Source organism: Mustela nigripes, chromosome 15 (genome assembly GCF_022355385.1).
Source record: "Mustela nigripes isolate SB6536 chromosome 15, MUSNIG.SB6536, whole genome shotgun sequence".
Taxonomy (NCBI): Eukaryota; Metazoa; Chordata; class Mammalia; order Carnivora; family Mustelidae; genus Mustela; species Mustela nigripes.
The window spans coordinates 73,172,877-73,196,869 of NC_081571.1; the positions used below are offsets into that span (position 1 = coordinate 73,172,877).

General features: G+C 43.1%; 1 protein-coding gene across 26 annotated transcripts in view; it reads right to left on the reverse strand.

Annotated features, from left to right (window-relative positions):
* Positions 1–23,993, reverse strand: part of DOCK9 (dedicator of cytokinesis 9) — a 276,869-nt gene that overhangs the window by 127,334 nt on the left and 125,542 nt on the right. For all 26 annotated transcript variants that reach the window (XM_059377675.1, XM_059377673.1, XM_059377664.1 and 23 more), the window contains exons 3-4: positions 4,437–4,526; positions 722–804 (exon numbers count right to left, since the gene is read on the reverse strand). In XM_059377675.1, the coding sequence (XP_059233658.1) occupies positions 722–804; positions 4,437–4,526 (173 nt within the window). The remainder of the gene's footprint in view (positions 1–721; positions 805–4,436; positions 4,527–23,993) is intronic.

Here is a 23,993-nt window from a genome sequence, read left to right on the forward strand (position 1 = left end):
CTATATTAATAGGGTCTCCATCTCCAAATTTTCATTGGCAATGATTACTTTTGAAATACAACCCATCGTTATTTGATTTTGATTTCGGGTTTCATAATCAGCTCTACCTAAATTTACCAACTGCATCATTTCACGATTTACCATTTGGTAACATAACCTCTCAAGACAAGACCAACCTACCCGTGGTTCACTTTAGTGACAACTAATCTATACAGACGCCCTTGTTTTTGGTGTATTCCAGAATGCATTAACACTTTAAAGAATGTGAAAAAAATGGTCTGGGGGAAATGTTTGCTCTTTGATTTACTTTTTTTTTTTAACATAAAACTTATTCACTATAAAGTGCTTATGTCTCTTCAAAATATTCTTTCAAAGATAAAACACACTGTAGCATTTACGTTTTCTTGGTCTTCTATTTCTCACTGACAGTACATTACCTGCTGTGCTTTGTCAGCCATATCCTGAAAAGAACCACTGGACACAAGTAAACCATGTGTTTTTTTACCATTTACCAATCCCAGAGTGCGAGCTTTGAGTCCTACTATTGAATACCCTGAAAATCACAGCTGTTCTTTATACATATAAACCATCTAGAAATATTTTCTCCAATTACTGATTGCATATGAAGTTGCATATTATATACCTCTCTAAGCATTTCAAGTGCAAAAAATTGTTGCCCATGTGTATAACCCCACCTTGTGCGGTCTGACCATTTACTCACTTTGGAAGCTGTCGAAACTCTCCCGAGTAATCTTCAAACTTATAGTTCACAAGATGCCAGTCAGAGTTATAGGTTTTGATGCACTATGAGGGGGCGGATTAAAAAAAAAAAATAAAAAAGCATAAGAAGAAAAGAAAAAAGATACGGGACGGCTTTGGGAGGACATTTGGGAAGGTTTACGAATGCACGCCCACGCAAACATCAGAAAGAATCCTTTCACTTCAACCCTCTTGTGCCTGAAATTCCACAGTCAGAGGATCCTGTAAAGCTTAAAAATCACTAAAACATTACTCTTCGGAACGGGGTCACTCTAAGTGACCATCATTCATGATCAGAAAGCGGGTTTTACAAGGGGACAAACCTCACCTCAGTTGCTGCATTTACATAACAAACTATGTGTGGCTTCTGACTTCAAAGCCCTGGGTTCTTCAGAAGTCATGTGTCCTCTAGGAGAACATCAAAGTAGATGGAAAGTGTGACCCTAAAGACCCTTTCGGGGGTGTTTACTAACATCACAGCTAGCTCTGTTATTAAGGATAATATAAATCTGCCCTCAGTTCTTCCTTCTATTTATAAGGGCCAGAGTGAGGTTATTAGGAGAAAAGATTCGGGTTCCAGTTCACAATGGTGCCACAACATCACCATGTGTGCTCACATTCACGAACCAAGGTAGGGAGCTTTACCCCTACCTTGACATTAGCATACACACTGGTGTGGCGCCCAGGGTGGGCTGTCCCCAAACGTACAATAGCATATGGCTTATTAGGAACTGAAGCTACTTGGGAGTCAATCCGCTCAAAGGATACTGAGATCCTCCTCTGTCCCCGCGAAAACCAGAAAAAATTTCCCCTATGAAAATGACTCTCCTGTACTAAGAAGTAAAAAAAAAAAATCCTTATTACCAGAGGTAGAGACCTGAAAGTTGAAAAAGCTACAGAAATAAGCCTCCTCATTTTTTTTCTCACCTACTATTTCAGCCTAAATTCTGCTTAGAATTCCTTACTAATTAAAACTCCCAAATACCTCTCTTCTTTATCCTGTCAATGCCTCACAAATTTGCTCTTTTTGTCTAAAATGTGTAAAAACTGCCTGCCTTGGTCATTTCTTGGGGTTTTAGTTTCATCACCGGACTTCCATGTCCACATAATAAAATTGTGGGTTTTTTCTCCCTGTTTTTGTTTCTTATATCAATTTAATTCCTATGCCAACTAGAAGAAACCCCAAGGTGGGGGGAGAATAATAAGTTTCTACATCCCCTACATTGCATTAAACTACCTCACTACCCAACAGACTCAACGGACCAGCATGGTGTCTTTCATTCAACTATCCAGGATGACCCACTGAGCGGTACATAGACTCAAGATTATAAATCCTGCCAGACTCTATGCGAAGCCCTCTATAGGCAAGGTCGTGAAGGGCAGGCAGTGTAAGATTTTTATGTTACATTCTGAAAGCAGAGAAGGGTTAGGAACAGAGGCAGATGGGGTTGCTGAACAACTTTACAATCTCTTTGCCTGGTAGTGACGAATGATACTCTTTTATTCTTGTAAATGCTTCTCAGAAATACTTTCAAAGCATTTTCACGTTGAGAACATCTGACATCCACACTCCAAGTTACATTCCAAAGCAAGTGTGATTTCAGAATTACCTATAGGTTTGGGTTCTCCCACTATTCTCTCTAGGTCCATTAGCACAGCCAAGTCAGGTCTGACCAGGTGTGACACAGGTTGGCGCATGAGTTCCTATTCTCTGTTCAGCTTTTTGAACAAGCACGGCAACTAAAAGTCTATCACTAAAGTCTCCAGCAGGACATTAAACCTACTCAAGTATGACATGTATCTGCCCAGCTAAAAAAGAAATAAATAAGCACACACTTGTACATAAGCAGCGAATTTATGAATGTTAACACCTGAGTGCCCAGATTTTTAGTATCATAGGTAAAACAGGTAAGAAAGATAATTATTGTGTTTAAATATTTTGCATTATAAGAAACTATAAAAACACAGCTAAGCAGTTAAATAGCCAGAGAGTCATTCATTTAATAAGCCCTCGTTGACAGTGCACACAGCAGACACAAGCTAAATTCAAAGGCTGAGAGCACAGAACCCCTGAAAGCAAGCAACCCCACCCCTCCAGAGATGTAGAAAGCCTAGGAGATGAGGGTTACATCAGAAATCAACATCCAGAGAACTATAACTCCAGAATGACAGGGATCTGACTGGCTGATTCCGTGACTGCCCTTTCAAACTCATGAAATTCAATAATATTTTGGAGTTAATACTGAAAGGTTTTTGAAGTTGTTTTAAAAAGAAAGTCATGAGGTCATTCTCGGTTAGAGCAGAGGATGGAGAGGAAGTGCTGTTTCACTCCACCCTAGTGCCAGGGTCCCCAGAGGCCTTTGTTCTGTTGGCTCCGGCAGAAGAGCTCGGAGCTGTTACTGTTCAACCTGGGGTGACTGCAGAAGTGGAGAGTCATCCCTCCAAAATCGTATTTTTTAAGCAACTGGGAGAACTGAATTAGTAATCAACAAACTGCTCCATGTCTTAAAATAAGGGGTCAGCAAAACTCTTTCTGCAAAAGGCCGAATCGTATTTTCAGCTTTGAGGGTCACATGGTCGCTGCTGTAAATGCTCAGCTCTGAGTTCTAATGTGAGAGCGGTCATGTTAATGGAGGGGTGTGGCTGTGTTACAATAAAACTTTATTAACAAAAACGGGCTGCAGGCCAGACATTGCCTATGGGTCGGTCCCAGTTTGTCTACATCCTGCTTTAAAATAAACAGCTAAGACTATATAAACATATCTGGCTCTATTTGTCTGGAATTAATCTTCCTAATAAAGTAGCAAAGGAAGTAAGACAAGATGTTCTTTTCAGAAGGATGAGAGATCATTACTTTTACAATTTTAAACACACATTTAATTTTTCGAAAATGTCAATGGAAACGAAATACTGTGATAGGATCTTGTTATTTTAGTCGGTCTTCACTTTTAAAAGCCTAACTTCCTTGTGGTAGGCAAAATTACTGATGGGCCTATGTATCATCTGAAATTCAATCAGAAAGATAGGAATAAAAATTCATTATTTTTAAATGAATGAGCACTTTAAGAAACAAAATTAAAAGACTTAATGAGTTCATGTTACCTAAAAGCACCTGGGGGGAAAAAAAACAAACACCCCAAAGGGGGGAAGACAAAGCAATTCTAAATGCAGTACTTTCTCTTTCCTCTTTAACAAGATAATCATCACGTGCATGATCAAACCAGAGTGACAATAATCGTACGCTGACCAGAGACAGTCAGGGTCTGCTCAAGACCATCTGGCACTTCATGAACACTGAACTAATCTTAAAAAGAAGTTACAAGTGTAAACATATAAATGAAGTAAACGAATACATAAACATGTGTTGAGTCTCCCTGAAAATAATCTCAGTAACAAAGCCTCTGCCAAAGATTTCCAGTGAGTTCCTAAGAGTGACCCCTTTTTCTACACCAATAAGTTCTGCAGAATTCATGTTTTAAACAGCCGTCAGAAATGACCCGTGCTGACATTTCTGTCCAAGCTTCGGGCTCTGAAAATCCCATATTAGTCTCCTATTTTAACTTCCACTAAACAGATGGAGTTATGTCTCTGAGACTTTCTTGAAAATATCATTGAAATTTAAAGAATGGGGAGTGTTAGCAAAACGTGGCTTTACGGTGACGTGTGCTGCGCATTACCTCGGTGACAAACAGGCTCTGAGCTTCCTCTTGCGCGTCTGCGGGAACCGTGGAGCACATGTACCGCCCCTGTCTTCTCAGAGTGGCCGTCTGCGGGGGAAAGCGCAGGCAGAGGGTTTGGTTACTCCAAGATGGAAAGGTGCCAGCCAGCCTCAGAGTGCAGCAGGGCCCAACAGGGACACAGTCACTCCGGTCTCTGCCAGCCCTGTGCTTCTTCCTCCTTGGGTCACGTACAACAGATCCCTTTGGGTACCAGAAAGTTTAGAGTTGTGTGCAGGGCAATGGCCCCCACTTCTTTCCCAGTCGGGGACCCTGTGACCCCTCCAGAGAGCCCTTCTGCTCCTCCCCACCAGGAAGGGTAAGGGTCCCTTTCAGAATCCCTAATACTCTGCAACCCCAAGTGCTTGATCTAGTCCCACTACATTGCCTTTTGCTTGTCTTAACTGCCTTTTTCTAGTGTAAAAGAGACATACCATAAAATTTAGAACTTTAACCTTTTTTTTAAGACTTTTTTTTAAGTAAACTCTACACCCAATATGGGCTCAAACTCATGACCCTGAGACCAAGAGTCTCGAGCTCCATGGACTGAGCCAGCCAGGCACCCTGTTTTAACCATGTTCAGTGTAGAGTTCAGTAGCATTAAGTACATTCACACTGCTGTGCAACAATCATCACATCTACATCTTTTCCAGTTTTATTTAGAAACTATTGACAGACATCACTGTGTAAGTTTAAGGCATACAGCATGATGGTTTCCTTTACATCTCTTGTGAAATGAGGACCATGACAGGTTCAGCTAACATCCACTTTTCTCACATAAATACAATTAAAAAAAAAAAAAAGGGAAAGGTAAAAAGAACTTTCTCCTTGTGATCCTTGAAATCTCCTAGGATTTACTCTCGCAATAACTTTCCCATCTATCATTCAGCCATATTCACGGTGGTCATTGTGTCGTACACCACACCCCTAGTTGTTATCTTATAACTGAAAGTTTGGACCTTCTGACCTCCTTTCTCCAATTCTTCCGCCCCCTACCTTCCACCTCTCATAACACAAGTCTGATCTCTTTTTCTATGACTTATGTCTTGTTTTGTTTTATTCCACGTATAAGTGAGATCTCACGGTATTTGTTTTTCTCTGTCCGACTTATTTACTTAGCAAAATGCGGGCAAGGTCCATTATGTTGCTGGAAATGGTAGGATTTCCTCGTTTCTTGTGGCTTAATATTATTCCGTTGTAAATATACACCACAACTTCTTTATCCATTGATCTATCAATGGATACTCAAGTTGTTTGCATATCTTGGCTACTATAAATAATGCTGCTATAAACATTTAATTAATGTATTAATTTCCTTTGGATCTATTCCCAGAAGGGGGATTATTGGGAGCCATATGGTAGTTCTACTTTTAATTTTTTGAGGCCCCTCCCTACGGTTTTCCATACTGACTGCACTACAATTCTACCAACAATGTACAAGGGTTCCCTTTTCTCCACATCCATAAGAGCATCTATTATCTCTTTTTTCTTTCTTAACATGTTACACAAATAGCTTTATTCATTTCTGTTATTGCTTATCTTTTGGATGACAGCCATTCTAGAAGACACAAGAGATATCTTTTTTTTTTAAGGTTTTATTTATTTATTTGACACAGACAGAGAAAGATCACAAGTAGGCAGAGAGGCAGGCAGAGAAAGAGGAGGAAGCAGGCTCCCTGCTGAGAGGAAGAGCCCAATGCTGGGCTCTATCCCAGGACTCTGAGAACATGACCTGCGCCAAAGGCAGAGGCTTAACCCACTGAGCCACCCAAGCGCCCCAAGAGATATCTTATTGTGATCCTAATTTGCATTTCCCTAATGATTAGTGCTATTGAACTTATTTTCACGTACTTGTTGGCTTTTTGTATACCTTCTTTGGAAAAATGTCTATTTGGGTCCTCTGTCCTCAATGTGGGTTATTTGGTTTTTTGTTATGGAAATCCATGAGTTCTACATATATTTTGGGTATTAACCCATAGATATATGATTTGCAATTTTTTTTTCCCCATTCAATAGGCTGTCTCTTCACTGTATTGATGTTTTGTTTCATTGTGCAGAAGCTTTGGAGTTTGGTGCGGTCACCTGTTTACTTATTTTGTTGCTTTTTAAGATATCGGAACCCCCCCAAACAGTCATTACCAAGACCATGTTAAGGAGCTTTATTCCAGTGTTTTCGTCTAGGAGTTCTAAGATTTCAGGTCTTACGTATAAGTCTTCCATCCATTTTGAGTACATCCTCATGAGTAGTGTAAGACATGGGGCCAGTTTCATTTCTTCCCATGGGAACAGCCCATTATCCCAGCACCATATACGGTCTCTTCTACATTCAGTGTTCTTGGCTCCTTTGTCAAGTATTAGTTGACTGCATATGCTTGGGTTTATTTTGGGCTCTAGGTTCTGTTCATTGGCCTGTGTCTGTTTTTACCTGGTACCACACCATTTTGATGACTACAGTTTTGTAAGTAGAGCTTGAAACAGGGTATGTGATGCCTTCTGCTTTGCTCTTTCTCAGGATCTCTTCGGCTACTTGAGGTCTTTTGGAATTCCACTGAAGGACTTCATGGGTGAATTACTAATTCATTCAGTCTCCAAAAGGGCTTTGTAGGCCCTTGCTCATGGTTTCTTTACAAATATCACAAATGGTAACCCTTATTTTCTACCTGTTCCCATGAAATACCACAGAGATATGTGACAATAAGCAATGAAGAGGCAAATCTATTCAAAAAGTTTCTAAGTATCAAGTGATTCTAAGAGGTTGTCAAAACTATTAAAAGTCGGGGCACCTGGGTGGCTCAGTGGGTTGGGCCGCTGCCTTGGGCTCAGGTCATGATCTCAGGGTCCTGGGATCGAGTCCCGCATTGGGCTCTCTGCTCGGCGGGGAGCCTGCTTCCCTCTCTCTCTCTGCCTGCCTCTCTGACTACTTGTGATTTCTCTCTGTCAAATAAATAAATAAATAAATCTTTTAAAAAAACCTATTAAAAGTCAAGAATAATAAAAGAAAAGGGGACTTGTTCAAGAAACTGTGTATGTTTCAAGAAAGAATTCACTCTAAATCCCTACTTGTCTTGATGTATTTGGGTTTATCAAGATTCTTGAAACTATTATAATTTCAAAATGTTCAGGAAAATGCTCAGGTCTAGAAATGAGACTACTAAGGCATTTCCAGCCCATTTCCTATCACAGCACAGTCAAAAGAGAAAATGTATTACATTTTCCCAGTAGAATTACTAATCAAGAAACTTTAATTATATGACACTCTTCCTCTAATGTGAGAGAAACAGGATCCAGATCTTTTTGATTCTTGTAGATCAGAGTGAGTGCCAGTATCCTCTCAGTTTAAGAAGAAAGCAACTTTAATCATTAAAGAGAGACATGACCCTTAACAGATAAGACAGCACTGGCATAATTAAACCAACCATATGTGTGGTTATTTACTACCCACCAGGACCAGAGTACTAGGTTTGAGTCCATTAACTGATCAAGTCCTAGCTCCAATTTTGACAAAGCGTAGTTTTCCAACAAGAGCCCTCTGCTCCCCTGGAGATGTTATCCAAAGAAACTTAATGCATTTCTTAAAAACCATTCACTTAAATGAGACATACTTCTGTAGTACATATCTAGCTGCAATGTTGTTTTTAGGTCTATTTCTTATTGTATATAAAATTGGATGTTCTAGATGATCTCTTTTAGCTAGATGGCTGCTATCCTTCCCTATATATGAATGCTGTTCCTCACACCAAGAGATCGAGACAATTTCCCTGTCCTTGAATCTAGGCTGGCTTTGACCAATCCAATGAGGTGGGAGTGGCATTCTGCCAGTTTGGAACTTAGCAAACTAGCAGCTCTGTTCTTCCTTCTTGGAAGACAATGACACATAAAAAGTTCTACTACCACAGACCCCTTTGCTTTAAGTCCAAACTAGTCACCTGGAAAGGCCAGATATAGAAAGATGCCCCACCAGCCCACAGCTGGTTCTAGCCAACCTGGCAGAGGTGCCCCAGTGTAAACGCAGAAGCATTTCAGCCCCTGCACATAGCAAGTCAAGCAGAACTACCTAGCCAAGACTTCATCAGATTTCAGATCTGGGAGAATGATATATTATTGCCCTAAATTACTAGGCTTTGGAGTGGTTTGTTACTCAGCAATAAATAACTGTAACAAGACTGTAAGAGATTAGAAGCATGTCCTAATTAACGTGTACTGAGGAATACTGTTGTTTTCATGAGCATGTTTTCAAATACTAATCACAATATAGATTTAGGACAGAAGCATCAAGGAGACACACTAAGCTGCAATCTGATTTCCATATTCACCTTTCCTAGGACATCTGTCAGTGTCCTAAAAATGGACAAGAAAGATAGAGAAAAATGTCTGTTGGACCTTAAGAATAGATATCAATAGCTTTTCTTTCCCCAGATCACTGTACTGATCATTTTAAAGCTCAGCATAGATATCATTTCACACGTCTATCCAGCCATCCATTCACTGAGTCACTACTTTCCACCACCAGACACAGAAGTAGCAGCTGGAGACACCAAGTTTAATAACGTGTACCTGCTATTCCTGTAAAGCTTATAGTCTGATGACAGAGGAAGAGGAGGAAATAAATTATCGGAGTGCTACAGGTACTACAGAAGAGTATGAGTGAAAGGGGCATAGAAGCACAGGCTGACATGAGAGGAAAGAAGAGAGGAATCTAAATCCAACTGGGAGGAAAAAAGGACATCAAGAAGATGTGCACCAAGGCAAAGACACTGAAGCTAAATTGAACAGGTTGAGCACAAGTTGTATTCAGTACAAAGGGAGCAGAAACTCAAGTTAAAAGAGCAAAATCAAAACATAATGAATTAGATTAGCTCTTTGCACACACAAAAGAGACCCATTAAATCCTAGAACTACAAATATAATCTACGCCAAAAGAAAAACTGCCCAGAACTCTAATTACACTTGAATTAAAAAAAACACTAGAAATGAAAAACCCCACCAACCTACAGCCTTATCAACTGTTTTAACTCATCTGGGGAAAGAATGAGCCAACAGAAAAAACAGGTCTTGCATAAACAGAGCAATTTTGTCAGTGTCTTTATCTTCACTTAAAAGGAAAGGCTGGGGGGTGCCTGGGTGGCTCAGTGGGTTAAGTCTCTGCCTTTGGCTCAGGTCATGATCCCAGGGTCCTGGGATCAAGCCCCGAATTGGGCTCTCTGCTCAGCGGGGAGCCTGCTTCCCCCTTTCTCTCTCTCTGCCTGCCTCTCTGTCTAAGCTAAGATCTGATCCCAGACCTTGGTGACTTATAAACCATGGCCCATGAGGCCCTGTCTGATAGCAGCTGGTCACTCTGTGACTCCATTATCCAAAACACATCCCATTTTCTCCTATCAGACTGTGGATTCCTCCGAGAGCAGGAGACATATCATCCTATCTGTATCTCTTGTGCTAAGTACCCAAGAAATGTTTCAAAAAATGAATGAATGAAATAGGGAATGGACACAGAAACAGGACTCCACCAATAATCACCTATTACTTGTATATAATTTCTTTTCTGTTATTACAAAGAGTTCTCTGGTCCATTATAAAAACTGAAGTCTTCCCTTGAAGATTACAGCATGAGTGAGTGCTCTACTTTAATTTCTCCATAGATTTTGTTTATTAAAAGTCATATCTGGGTGATAGTCTACTGTGTATGCCAAATCAATTCACATTATATTTCTGCAGTTTTATTCATCTGGCTTGTAACAGAGCCCCAATCAATACCTGGAGATTTATACTCAATGAACACAAAAACGCTCCTCAAAAGCAAACTTAATTTTTTTTTTCACGGTTGTGGTATTCTCTTCTATTTTTCTATCAGTTAAAATCATATTCCTGCTAAAAAGTGGGTCTGTATCCACTTTATATAAATCAACATCAAGATGGACATTCAAAGAATGTCTGTCCCATTCTTGTGTTTGGAAATAAATTATTTCCATTCTACTAAGAAAGCTTAGTGGCAGGAGCTTTCTGCACTTGCAAGGAGAAGGGAAGAAACATTTCACACTGTGAAGTGTGATAAGATCTGCAAATTAAATATAAATGCAGCTAGCATGACAACCACTTCGGATAGAAATCTCATAGCACAAAGCACAGCTTAAAAATAAAAACCTCAGGGGCACCTGTGTGGCTCAGTCAGCTGAGTCTTGATTTTGGCTCAGGTCATGATCTCGGGCTGTGAGGCTGAGCCCCACATCGGGCTCTGCACTTGGCACAGAGTCTGCTTGTCCCTCTCCCTCCGTTCCACTCCTTACCCCTCCCCCACCGTCTCTCGCTCTCAAATAAATTTTAAAAATCTTAATAAATAAATAAATAAATGCCCTCTCCTAGCTACTACAACAGTCTAAATTATTTTCAGTTACTGTTATTTAGGTTAAACGCTGGTAGTCTTTGACACAAAGAGATCCTTAATTACCTTGGCCAACTATGGACAGGAGTCTTACAAGGAATTCCAAAAAATGTTAGGAGTTCCTGAAAAGAAAAATTTAGAACTGCTACAGGAAGAGAAAGGGGTGAAGTCCTGACCCAAAGGGCTCAGAAGATGATCCAAGGACACATGAGAGCCTACGTCAATCTTCAGGAGACTTTCTTTTTTTAATGGAATGAGTTGAAGGAGTTCAGATCGCCTCAGACCCGAATAGAAAAAGCAGAACTTGTAACTATCTCCAAGTCTAATCTGGAAGGACAAATTTCAAATAGATGCTCTCTTATTTTATTTTATTTTTTTATTATTATTATTAGTATTGCTCTCTTATTTCAAAAACTTTTTTCTCTCTTGGTTGAAATGATTCCCCCCAAAGACAGGGGTCACTTCAGTACCTATGAGCCATCACCCAGGGCGGTTGGCCCAGGGAGGCAGGGCTGCGGGTCACCTGAAGGGACAGACAGATGTACCATACAGCAGGTCTCCCCATACGGGCCAGCCCTGGGGCTTCTTGGCATTCCCTGGCCCTCCTCTTCATCACTCACAGCTGTTCCTCTGATGGTCTTCACCTTCAACTTATAATCTCTCTCTACAAATGAATTCCTGACCCCAGCCTGGCTCTGACTTCTCTCCATCAGCGCCGGCCAACCCACCATCCTGATCCCACTGAAGCGGGATATTGAGAAGCTCATGTTTCAAACCGCAAGAAATGTGAGGTGAATAATTTAATTCAACTTTCTATGGAAGAATCTGAGGACTGATATTGGAAAGGGGTTTGAACGCGGAGCCAGGAAACCTGAGTTCTCAAGTGAGCGTGGCCTCTAATGAGCTGTGTGATCTTGAAGGAAAGTTTTAACTTTCCACATCTATAATACAGAGAGTTTTCTAAGGATCTCCAGGCTTCCTGTGTAATTTAAAAATTCCACAGTTCTGTGAACATGGAATGCTAAGTCTATCTCTCTCAAATGGACTATCTGAGTGCTATGAGGTGCTTTGAGAGAGACTAAAAGACATCCAAAAAAAAAGAAGACACATACTAGGTCTGCTTTGACTGATTACCCCATTTGTTTTTTTTTTTTTAGGAAAGGAAAGGAATGTTTTTTGGATTTGAGGGAGAGAAGAGTCGCTTTGTAGACTTAAATAAATGTAGGGTGAGTGGTAACAGACGTGCTTTCGTGTCATTGTTTCTTTACTGTTCTAACCCTCTCAACCCATACGGTATGGGGCTTTTTATTAATCACTTTACAATGGGCATTAAAACTGTAACAAAACAACCGTCTTAATTCCTAGAGGGAAGCATGCATAGCCACTGCTGTTTAAAATATCCTATTTTATAAGATATTAATTAAAAGACTGAGACAAAAGGCCCACCCTTCCCCCCAGGGGCTGTAAGAACAATGAGGGAGAGACAGGATCCCAGAGAGGTGGGTGGGCTGCCTGGGAGCCAGCTGAACACAGCCGCAGCCATCAGAGACATCTCCCCAGCTCTCCTGTTCAAAGGAGCCCCGGGCTGGGAGTGTCCTCCCTGAGACGGAAAAACAAACATCCCAGGCAGCCCAGAAGGGAGGGCAGGCCTTGAAACAGGAAGAGAGGGCTCCGCAGGCGTTCTACACGGAGCAGCTCTGAAGAGAGGGGAGGCCGCTGTGCAGCGGCTGAGACACTGAGCTACAACAGGTGAAGGAGGTCTTCTGGAGGCGGTGACCGCTCAGTTAGGCACGTGGCTGCGGAATGTGGAAGAGTGAGGGAAATGTCCCCGGTGCCACCAGACCCCTAAGATGGGCTCTGAGGCCTGCGGAGGGCCTGAGGTCGGAGAAGAGGGCCCAAGATGCCCGTGGCTGGCTGGACAGGGATGCCCACCAGGTCCCAGGGCAAGGGTCAGCTCCCACCCACCCTGAAGCTGAAGTGTCGACACCCTCTGCTAAGCGGTCTATCCCCACCCTGTAATTCCATACGGACCATCCTGCATTTGTGTTCATTTTTGTGTTTGTTTTAATTCGCGTAGTAGAACTGCTTTCAGACTTTAGAGGGCTCGGTGTGCTTCCAGAGAAAGTGTACTTGGATCTTTCAGGAGAACAACCACCTTGGGGTATGGCAGGAGGGGACCAGCATTCAGTGAGGGGAGGAAGTAGATGCTGCCAGAAATCAAAGCCCAGGCGGTTGAGGGAAGACAGCTCTTGGGGCTGGCGTCCCTCAGCCTGGCCCACCTCCGTTACTAAGCAAGCAAACCCTGGGCTGAATTTATATTGTGCTCCGCTGGGCCAGATGGACAGAGTCCACTCCAGTATTCTAAAGTTATCTTGGATTTTCGACTATTCCCTGTTGGGCAGCTCTCAACACCTCCTTCCTTTCGTCTCTAGGCCTGAGCCAAACTGCAGGGAACCTCACGTGTCTGTGGAGCTAGTCCCCTTATAGCATGTGCTGGACCCCGGCCTTGCTTGCCTTTGTCTTTGCCCGAAACATTACTACAAGAAACTCTGGGGACTCAACTGTGACTTCTCGAGCACAGCATGGTGGAACCTTTCCAAACGTCTGGCAATGGCATTCGTTCCAGAACAGCTGACTTGCTTTGGGAGGATTCAGTCCCAAGCCAGGCTGGAAACTGGCTGTTTCCCACATCTCCTTGCGGAGATCACGTCTTGGAGACAGACCCACGGGGTTCTATTAACATCAGAAGATCCCACTTCCGGTGTCCTGAGAGCTCTCCGTGTCGAATTCAGTAATAATTACAAAAATGGACAAGGCATGGGACAGGATACAGGTCTAGAGAAGGAATCCCACTTAGGTTTCTGGAGGGGTTTTACAAAAAATAACTCTCAAGGAACCTGTTAAAGCCACGCTGGCAGCCACCTGTCCCGCACAGCAACTCCTCCTCAGCCCCTACGAGCTCCCCCAGGCTTCCACACCCAGGCTCCCCTCCCGCACTGGCCTCTTCTGTTTGCTCAGAGTCCGCCCTGTGTGACATCACTGACTTTCCTTGCTGGGCGTCCCCATGCTCCTGCGTGCGGCCCAGAGTGGCACCCACGCTGGTATGCCCAGCTCTTCTCTTTCGTCCCTCTTACCTCTTCTCTGCCAGTCATCTCTAAAAGTTTCATCTGCGAGCATCAGGCCTCAGCTTAAATCCTTTCCATGACTCCTCATTTCCACCAGAAATGAGCCCACAGTCCAAGCTCCTTACCACAACCAAAGACCTTGGCTAAGCAGCGCTAATGACTTTTCTGGACTCCCATGGCTGTCTTCAGCCCCCCAGCACATGGGGACTTAGGACTCCCTCATGCACCAGGCCATCCACCTGACTGCTGGGCCGCTGGCACCACCCACGTCCCCAACCAGCCTCGAGACCGGCCGGCTCTCCTGCTTGTCTTTGCTTTTCCAACACCCAGCAGAACATAGGGCACAACATAAATGTTTGTTGAGTGAATGGGCGGCTGAGATTTTAAAATGTGGATGCTTTCACTCAACTGTAAGATCACTCGGGGTTCCAGATGAGACAGTGTCTCAGAGCTGGTGAGCCTTCAGGTAGCCTCTGTCACCATATCATGTTCTGCTTCCTAAAATGTCACATGCATTTATAGGTGTCAGTAGACCTTTGAGAGTCATAACAATTTCATTCTGCTAACACCCCAAATCATACATTACATAGCTTTCCAAATGCAGTAAACTATAAATAAGCTCATGTTCACAGCCCTTCATAACCAGACTCATCAATTAAGTTCAGTTTTTAGAGATTTTGTTTGGTTTATGTTGGGTTTGGTGTTACAAAGAAGCTTGGTTTTAGTCACTCTTAAATACCACTTCACAAGAGAAAACAGCATGGGGGGGCGATGTCCAGAAAACGAGGAGTAGCCTTTGGTCATTTGGGGGACAAGTGGCAGGTCCAGCTTCCCCAAAATCTGCTCCACATCACATGACTTTGCAAATCCCCAGAAATGAACGGATGTTCCCTTGAGAGGAAGGAGGCTGCTTCCTAGGCTCTCAGCTCCCTCCCTGCCAACTGAGGGACATCAGCCAGGGCTACAAAGAGCTTTCTTGCATGGAGTGTTGCTTATGCTTCTTGCACATCTACGAGAACCCAAATTTTAGGGCAAATGTTATCTCTGAACTATAAATTAAGAAAATAATAAACTGAAAGGCATCCAGTGAGTTTTAAGAAGGCTTCTCACTTACCCCAACACCCAGATTAGTAACAGAGAGACCAGGGCCTAAACTTCTGGCCAAGAGAAGTGATTCTGACTAAATCTTGGGTCTAGAGCGCCTATTTTCCCTCTGATTGATTTACGTTCCATCTGGTAACAAAACCTTGAAGAAGATATAAGCAAGCACAGTTTCTTTTGTTTTCTACTTATCTGCGTGTGGCTCCATATGTCTTTCTCTAGAATGTAATTTCAGTTGCCAAGAAGACCACACCTAGCATGGTGAATACGCTTCCTGTTACACCATGGCCATTATTTACATATTCCAACTTCCTGCTGAGCTTTCCTCCCAGGAAGGCTCACTCCCTCAGGTTCTCCTCAACACTCAGGAGCAGTTTCAGTCACACACCAAGGGCAACTGCCCTCAAATCCGTCCGCGCATTTGCCGGCATCACCACCGCCACACTGGTCTTCCCAGACCATCGGGCCTCAGCACATCAGTTCCTGGGAGAACATCCGAAGTCTTATTTTAAACACGGTGGAGCTGAGACTCTGCTCCGCTGACAAAATGCTAAGCAGATGGGAAGTCCTGACTTGAGGACCTCTGGCATCAGGGGACTTGACTGAACCTCCTTCCTCTGTCCTCTCTGGATCTCACGCACACAGTCAGCACGCACACTCAGGTCACGGTCGGACACTCCGAGCAGGATGCACTCTGCCAGGCGGCCCTGGCAGGAAGAGGCAGAGCAATGCACACAGCAGGAACCTTTCAGGTTGCAGCAACCACAGAGATTCTGGACTTACTAATACATTCAATGACATCTGGTGATTCTGAAGCCAAAACCTAGACTTTCTCTTTAAGGACTCTGTGTTGTTGTTTTTGCATGCAATCCTACCGTGTCTCCTTGGTTCTACTCCCCTGGTCTGCCACCTTGAGACAGCTTTATAGTTACGAACAATTATAAAGATTGACTGGATAGTCAATGAATGTAGAGACACAGTAGAAATAGATCTCCATGTGCTTACATGGTCTTAAGATACTACCTTCGCTTAGAACTTCGTCTATGCATGTCTGTTGTTCATATTTAATAACCTAAGACAAATACATTAATCGCATACAAAGAACTGTCCTCCTACCCCTCAGTGCTTACAAGGATGGTCTGTGCTTAGACCTTTTTACCAACTGTGGGACATTTACCATTCTCTCTGACCTATTTAAAATGTGAGCTAAACATTATTTTTTCTAAAAAAGCAAAGAAAAAGACCTGAGGAAGGGAGGGAGGGAGGGAGGGAGTGCGGCCTGAGGCGGGGAGCACATGCATACAGTGCTGGACTATGAGATCTATCCAGTATCTTTTATTCAACATGAGAGAATCAAATCTTAGATTCATCGATGCAGGTGATTGTGTGTGTGTGTGTCCTATTTCATCTAGTTATTGATGTAGTTAATCTCAACTCCCTACTTGATCGTAAGTTTTCCTCAGCAGCGTGCAGTATTTCTTTCTTTTTTAAGATTTTATTTATCTATTTGAGAGAGAGAGCAAGTCCAAGGTGCGGGGGCCACGGGCAGAGGGAGAGGGAGAAGCAGACTCCCTGCTGAGCAGAGAGCCCAACATGGGGTGTGATCCCAGGACCCCAAGATCATGACCTGAACTTAACTGACTAAGTGACCCACATGTCCCACTGTGCAGTATTTCTAATAAAAATCGTGTAATAATACACATCTGCCTCAGTGAAAAAAGGCTACTTCCCTTCCCTACCCTTCCCTGTGATCTGCGCTGCCTAGCAAACGTCCCCCTGTGTGATGCAAACACGAAAACGCCCCTTCTCCAAGGGCTACTTTATATGCCTCCAACTTTATGTCCAAGTCAAGCATTTCTACTCATTCATCCACGAGGTCCTCAGCCCAACATCCACCTCTAGGGCCTCCGCACGCAGCCAACAGTCCACGGGAGGCCATGTCAGGACCTCAAGCGCCTCAGTCTGGGGCCCGCCGCTACCCCCCACCCCCACACACCATCTTGCCACTACAACCCCCATCCCTGTTTTCTATTCTCAGTTCTCCAGTACCGACATTCCCAAGAAGGCTGTTTTCACCAAAATGTTAGGTGGAAGGGCCCACTCTTGGTGGGTGATTCATACCTTCTCATTTTCTCTGTCTCCCTCTCACTCATTCATCCCACTCAGCAAGTATTAGTGAATTCCTGCCCTGTGCCATGTGTTTCCAGGTGCCTGGAAACATCAGTGCCCCAGACCCAGACCCCTGCCCCACAGAGCTCCCAATTAAACCGGTAAGTACGCTGGAGGTGGATAAGCAACGTGGTGAGAGGAAAATGAGACGTAAATGGGACCAGGAAGGCCAGAGGTGGTCGGGCAGCACGGCAGCGGGCAAGGACCTCACTAAGAAGGTAAGATTTGGCAAAAGGCTTGCAGGAGGTGGGAGACAGCTGGGTAAAAAATTCACGGAAAGAATTCAAGGAAAAGCCTGAGGAAGGGCCCTAAGGCAGGAGATGGCCAGGAGGGAAGGAGGAGCCCTGCAGAGGCCAGTGTGGCTACAGTTGAGAGCAGGAAGACAGTCAGGGAGGTCGTGATAAGGTCTTCACAGAGGTCATAAGGTCTTCACCGAAGGGCTCTGAACACAGGGGTGATACCATCTGACCTTTTAAACTTATTTTAAACTTTTAAACTACCTTTTAAACTTATTTTTAAACAATTACTCTGGCTACTCTGTTAGAATAAACTGAAAGGCATCCAGAATAGGATCCAGAAGACTTGATAGGAGGCTCCTGCATTAACCACAGCATGACATGAAAGGGTGAGGGCTGTGGCCACGGTTACAGCAGCGGAGGAATTAATCAATCAATGACTCTTACTGTCACCCCCTCTTCATCCTATTCTCTAGGTTTCCAAACCCTTCTCACAGCACCCCGCCAATGAGCCAGCCAGTCACTAGTCCCTCAGCCCAATCCACTCTAAATTTCTCAATAGCCAATCCTCTCACCGTTCAGAGATGGAACCCCAAAGACTGTCAGTTCCATCCCCAAGATCCCCCAAAGAGCCCTGTTTCTTTTTTCTTTTCTTTTTTTAAATTTTATTTATGGGGCACCCGTGTGGTTCAGTGGGTTAAGCGTCTGCCTTCAGCTCAGGCCATGATCTCAGGGTCTGGGGATTGAGCCCTGCATCAGGTCCCTGCTCGGCAGGGAGCCTGCTTCTCCCTCTCCCTCTGCTGCTCCCCCTGCTTGTGCTCTCTTGCTCTATCCAATAAATGAATAAAATCTATTTTTTAAAAATTATTTATTAATTTATGAGAGAGAGCTTGGGGAGGGGGATGCAGAGGAGGAGGGAGAGGAAAAGACTCTCCAGCAGACTTCCCACTGGGCGTGGAGCCTGATGCAGGGCTCACTCTCATGACCCTGGGATCATGACATGAGCTGAAACCAAGAATCAGACGCTTAACTGAGCCCCCGAGAAGAGCCTGTTTCAAACCACATCCCTGTAACACTGGCATCTTTCATGTCTTCCCCATTCCTGGATTTCCCTTTTTAGTTCATTCTCTCATTTTCCCAATCCTGTTAAAGCCTCTTGTTCTTACTCTGAGCCACAATGATGCCTTCTCTCTACTACCATGTAATACTAACCGCTGTACCCACCTGCTCACAGCAGCCCTGGCCAGAAACTATCTTCACTGGTCAAGACATCCTCGGTATCAACTCCCCCAGCCCATCAGGGGGAGCACGAGACTGTTTGCCCTTTCTGCCTATCCTCTTCCAAGTCCTCTCACTGTCTTCCAGGACCCTGCAGTTTCCTGGCTCTTTCCCAGCTGTCTGTCTTTGGTCCCTACCTCCCTCCTTCCTCAGTGAAAGGCACACCCAAGATCCAGTCCCCATGGAGGTACCCCCATGCTCTAGGCCTCCGGGCAACTGGCTCACACTGCTATGGGTGAGTCCAGTTCAATAACCCCTGCCCCTCTCTCAGACTGAACTTCTGCATTTCCAACCACTTCAAGGATTCTCAGCACCTGGATGTCCCACCATCTCCAACTTAATAGGATAAACTCCCATAGGACTCAATCTCTCTCATGCTAATAGTCACATTCTCCTTCTTATTAGAAACCTTAGGTCATTATCTCTTCTAAATTTTGAGCAATTTGAAAGCAAGAGCCGGGTCTCCTGTTCTAAGCAACTCACAAGGCTGCACCCCATTGCACAAGGATTAAAACTATCAATTACAAGCTAAACAAATATACTTTTCAATTCAACTGATCAGTTCCATCCAAAATATAAGCTTTTAAGACATATTTGATCATAAAAATATGATCTATTCCAGTTTTCTGTAAAAGTCATTACTTAAACTAGAATTAAAATTCTCATGTCCTGAAGGTCTGGCCAATTTCAATTTCGAAATATTATTTATCCAGATTTTATTCAGGTGGGTTCAGTCCTAGACATGAACTAATATCCCAGAAACCACAATGTTCACAGAAAGTTACACTGTTGGCCACTGAATTCCCTCTGATAAAAATTTCGAGGAATTTATCAAAAGAACATTTTTCAATAAAAAGCTCAAAACAAAGTACTGAGGTTATTTTTTTGGCAGCATGTAATAAAAAGTGAGGACAAAACAGTGTGGAAAGAATTTTTTTCTTTTCAAAAGGACAGATGGGAAATGAGATCAGGGACTTCCAGGCCCTTTGTAAGCAGCAGGGCCTGGCTTCCTTTTCAGGTCACTGGTTTGTAGATCACTATCAGTCTCATGTTAAGTAGAAGAGGAAAAGAAACAGGAGGAAAATAAAAATCAGGATGTTATTTAAAGGGAAATGGATTAACCACATTTTTCTATACAATGCTGAGAACACTCTAGGATTCTCCTGTATCTAAACACTGCCAAAAATGAAAATTTCTAGGATTGCCCATTCCTAATAATCTTTCCTTGGTACGCCTGTCTTTCCTTTTAAATTCTCTTACTAGGGAACATGATGATACTAAACCATGAAATACGCATTAAGAACACTGGAGAAATTACTCTTCACCCTGACTTGGGATAACTTTAAGGATACAGCCATTTCACATCCATGGAGCACAGAAGTCCTGCAACCACATGCTCGCCCCCCCCATTGTGGTAAAATGTCCATAACATTAAGTTTGCCATTTAAGCCATGTTTAAGTGTACAGTCCAGGAGCCTTCAGCCTGTGCTGAAGCCATCACGACCATCCACCCACAGAACTCTTATCATCCTGCAAAACCGAAACTCTGTACCTATCGAACACTAACGCCCCATTCCCCCGGCGCCTGACCACCACCATTCTACTTCCTGTCTCCATAAATGTGACTAATCTAAGTACCTCTTCTAAGGGACTCATACAAAATTTGTCCTTTCTGAATGTCACATTTCACTTAGCATAATATGCTCAAGGCTCATCCACGTTGTGGTCCATGGCAGAATTTCCTTCCCTTTGAAGGCTGAAAAACATCCCATTTTATGGAAAGACCACATCTGGTTTACCCATTCATCCACTGGTGCATACTGGGGTTGCTTCTGTCTTTTGGCTGTTGTGACTAACACTGCCATGAACACGGGGGCACACGTGTCTCTAAGTCTCTGCTTTCGACTCCTTTAGGGACATTTCTGGGAGTGAAACATGATACGCTCTTTTCTATTCTTCCCCACAAATTCTATCCTTGTTAGTTTATATCACACACCAAACACTAGTTTATGTGATATATACATGGTATCCATAAACTGCCACCAGCATCGTTTCTGACTAATTACTACCTTTCCCATATTCTACCACTTCACACAGCTGCGCACAAATTAGTAAGCAATGTAACAAATCAGGGACAAGGGTACCTGGTACACGGAGCTCCAAGGCAAGTACAGATTCATCAGGAGTGATGGCAACAGTTAAGTCAGTCAAATCGTGGGGCACCTGGGTGGCTCAGTCGGTTAAGCATCTGACTTCAGCTCAGGTCATGATCTCAGAATCCTGGGATCGAGCCCTGCCTTGGCCTCCCAAAGCAGGGAGCCTGCTTCTCCCTCAGTTCTTCCCCCTACTTTTCTCTCTATACTCTTCTCTCTCTCCTACTCCTATCACTCAAATAAACAAGTTTAAAAAAAAAAAATCTTAAAAAAAATAATAACATCAAGCCACCAGCATGTCAGTAAAGGACTTCCACCTGAAAGAGAACTGTGATTGGAAGTCAATGGCCAGACCCACATCCGGCTCTATGTGTCTGACGAGAAAGGGAGCAATCCTGGACATTATTTTCAGTCGTGCATACATGTGTCATTTCTTCAGTAAGAGTCAACTTCCATTTCTTGATCTAAAACATTCTAACAGTAAAGAGATTAGGTGGGTGTGAGGTGGGTGGGAGAACAGAGATTCACACACACACACACACACACACAGCCTGAACCTTCATCCTGGCCACAGCGCAGGTGGTGACCCGGGACCACAAAAGGCCTAAGAAACCGTTAGGGAAAAGCCCAAAACAAGGTACTTAGATGTAAATGTAAAACCTTAAATTAGATATAAGTCACATCTAATAACTTACTACTTACAGTGTGAACAGTAAGTATTAAAGGGATTAAGAGAATGGGGGGAAAAAAATCACTGTGAACTTGAACATCTTCAGAGGACATGGGATGTGAAGTGGCCTCAGAAGGGTAAGAAGATTCTAAAAAGATGGAAGAGAAAAGAGGGTATCGCCAACAAGGAGAACCATGAAGGCAACACAGAGACAGAAGAGAACAGACCCCAAAGCATGGGGCTGATTCTGAAAAAGGAGTGCAGTCAGCCAGTGAGGGATGAAGGAGACGCACAACTCTGCCCCTCACCCGGGGCAGATAAAACTCAACTTCATAAATATTCTGAGTGTGAGAACTAGCCTTCTGCCTTTTTTTAAATCCATACTGACTCCATGTCTCTCAGGTTATTTTGTCGGTTTATTTATTTTTTCTATTTTATTTATTTATGTGACATGGGGGACATGCACTCAAGCAGGGGGAGCAGCAGAGGGAGAAGCAGTCTCCCAGCGGATGCAAAACCCCATCCCAGGACCCTGGGATCATGACCTGAGCCGAAGGCTGATGCTTAACCAACTGAGCCACCCAGGTGCCTGTCGGTTTCTTTTAAACTCTCTTCTCCCACCTCTCAGCAAATACATTTGACCAAAAAAATTTTCTGTACATAAGACTAGTGTTCAGAGAACACAGGTGTCCTTGAAAGCTGATCGCTATCAGGGCGCCTAGATGGCGCAGTCAGTTAAGCATCCAGCCGTGATCTGGGCTCAGGTTGTGATCTCAGGGTTGTGAGATCGAACCAGACATCAGGCACCACACTTGCAGGAGTCTGCTTCAGACTCTCCTCCCCCTAAAATATATGAATAAATCTTAAGGAAAAAAAAAAAAAAAAAACCCTGACCAAGATTAACGTATGTCCTGCTCTAAAAGTGTACAATTGTTTCATCACTATCCATACTTACATTTTAATCAATTATCACTGCGAATGCACTGACAGAGCTTTGCACAAAGTTCTATTATTTTAACAGCTAACTAATACTGTTTAACTAGTAAGCATGATCCTGCAAATTAACCCCCAGCGTGCATTTTGCTCACAATTTGACCCACTTCCTAACCATCTTGCTGGTTTTTTTCCATATGAAGTACTTTTCCCTGATCTAATTCTTCCCTCTGCCTCTAATAATAGAAGGAATTCTATTCTGCCTAAAAATAGAGGGACAGAGGGAATCTGTGACACTTCTAAGACATTTTGCTCATTCAGCTAAGTGGACAGTTATTAAAATCACCAAGACAATCTAACAAGAAAGCACAGTGTAAATGGCCTTACCTAGAATATAGAAATCTCCAGGAAAACACATAACAGCCTCCAAATTTAAATAGAGCCCATCGTAATTGCTGGGAGGGGGATCAAAGCTGAAATTTAAGCTCCTCAATCTTTGGGGAAAACTTCCCGAAAACAGAAAATAACCCTTATTCAATCTTGGCCAGCAAAATGTCAGTGAGTTCTTTGCCTTTCCTAGAAATTTTATGCCTGGTATCTCCACGGAAATCGTTACAAGCAAAAGGGACAAAAGAGTTTTTCTCAGAGTTTCAATCATCTGGTTCTACAACTGCTTAAACACCCAGGTTCCTTGTCCCTGGAGTAAAAGATGATACTGAATTAACTGTATCTTGTTTCTTTGGTTTGTTTGCATCGTTTCCTCGGAGCACACTACAGGAAACATGTGTCAACATGAAGCCTAATTTGTAATCATCTGATTTAACTTCTCATGCTGATAAACTTATTGCCAAAATCACGGGCAAAAGAAATAATTCTGAGGCTTCCATTTATGTTTTAGGTGAGTAGTCTACTATGCAATGACATTTTCAAAAACATCGTATTTTGAGGCATGATCTGAAACCACTTCTCAGTGGAAGGTCCTTGGGCAGCAGAGTCACACTCAGGGCCAATGCCACTTCCACAGCATTCCTTATTTTTCAGGAAGGAATTAAAGAATAATCATTTTCTTCACATGTACCTCTTAGAAGTCTAAAAAAAAGTGAACATTTGTGAGAATTCCCAGCTTTGTTGTAAACTGGTAGAAATTGGGAAACTGGTGGGAAAAAAAAACTTCAAAGAATATAACTTAACAATTGTTATCAACATGGAAGTTTCTAAAGACAATGCAGTAGGCACAGAACTGTATGTGGTAGGTTATGTTTAAGGCATTGGGATTAAAAGAAAGTGGTGGGGGGAATACTTTTAACATCAGGTATTTCAACAGCATCTATTCTGTTTTGTTTTAGAAGTAGGTAGTCTTTTTATTTTATTTTTTAATTTACTTTCATTTTTATTTTTAAGTAGGTTCCACACCCAGTGTGGAGCCCAAACCAGGGCTTGAACTCATGACCCGGAGATCAGGACCTGAGCTAGATCA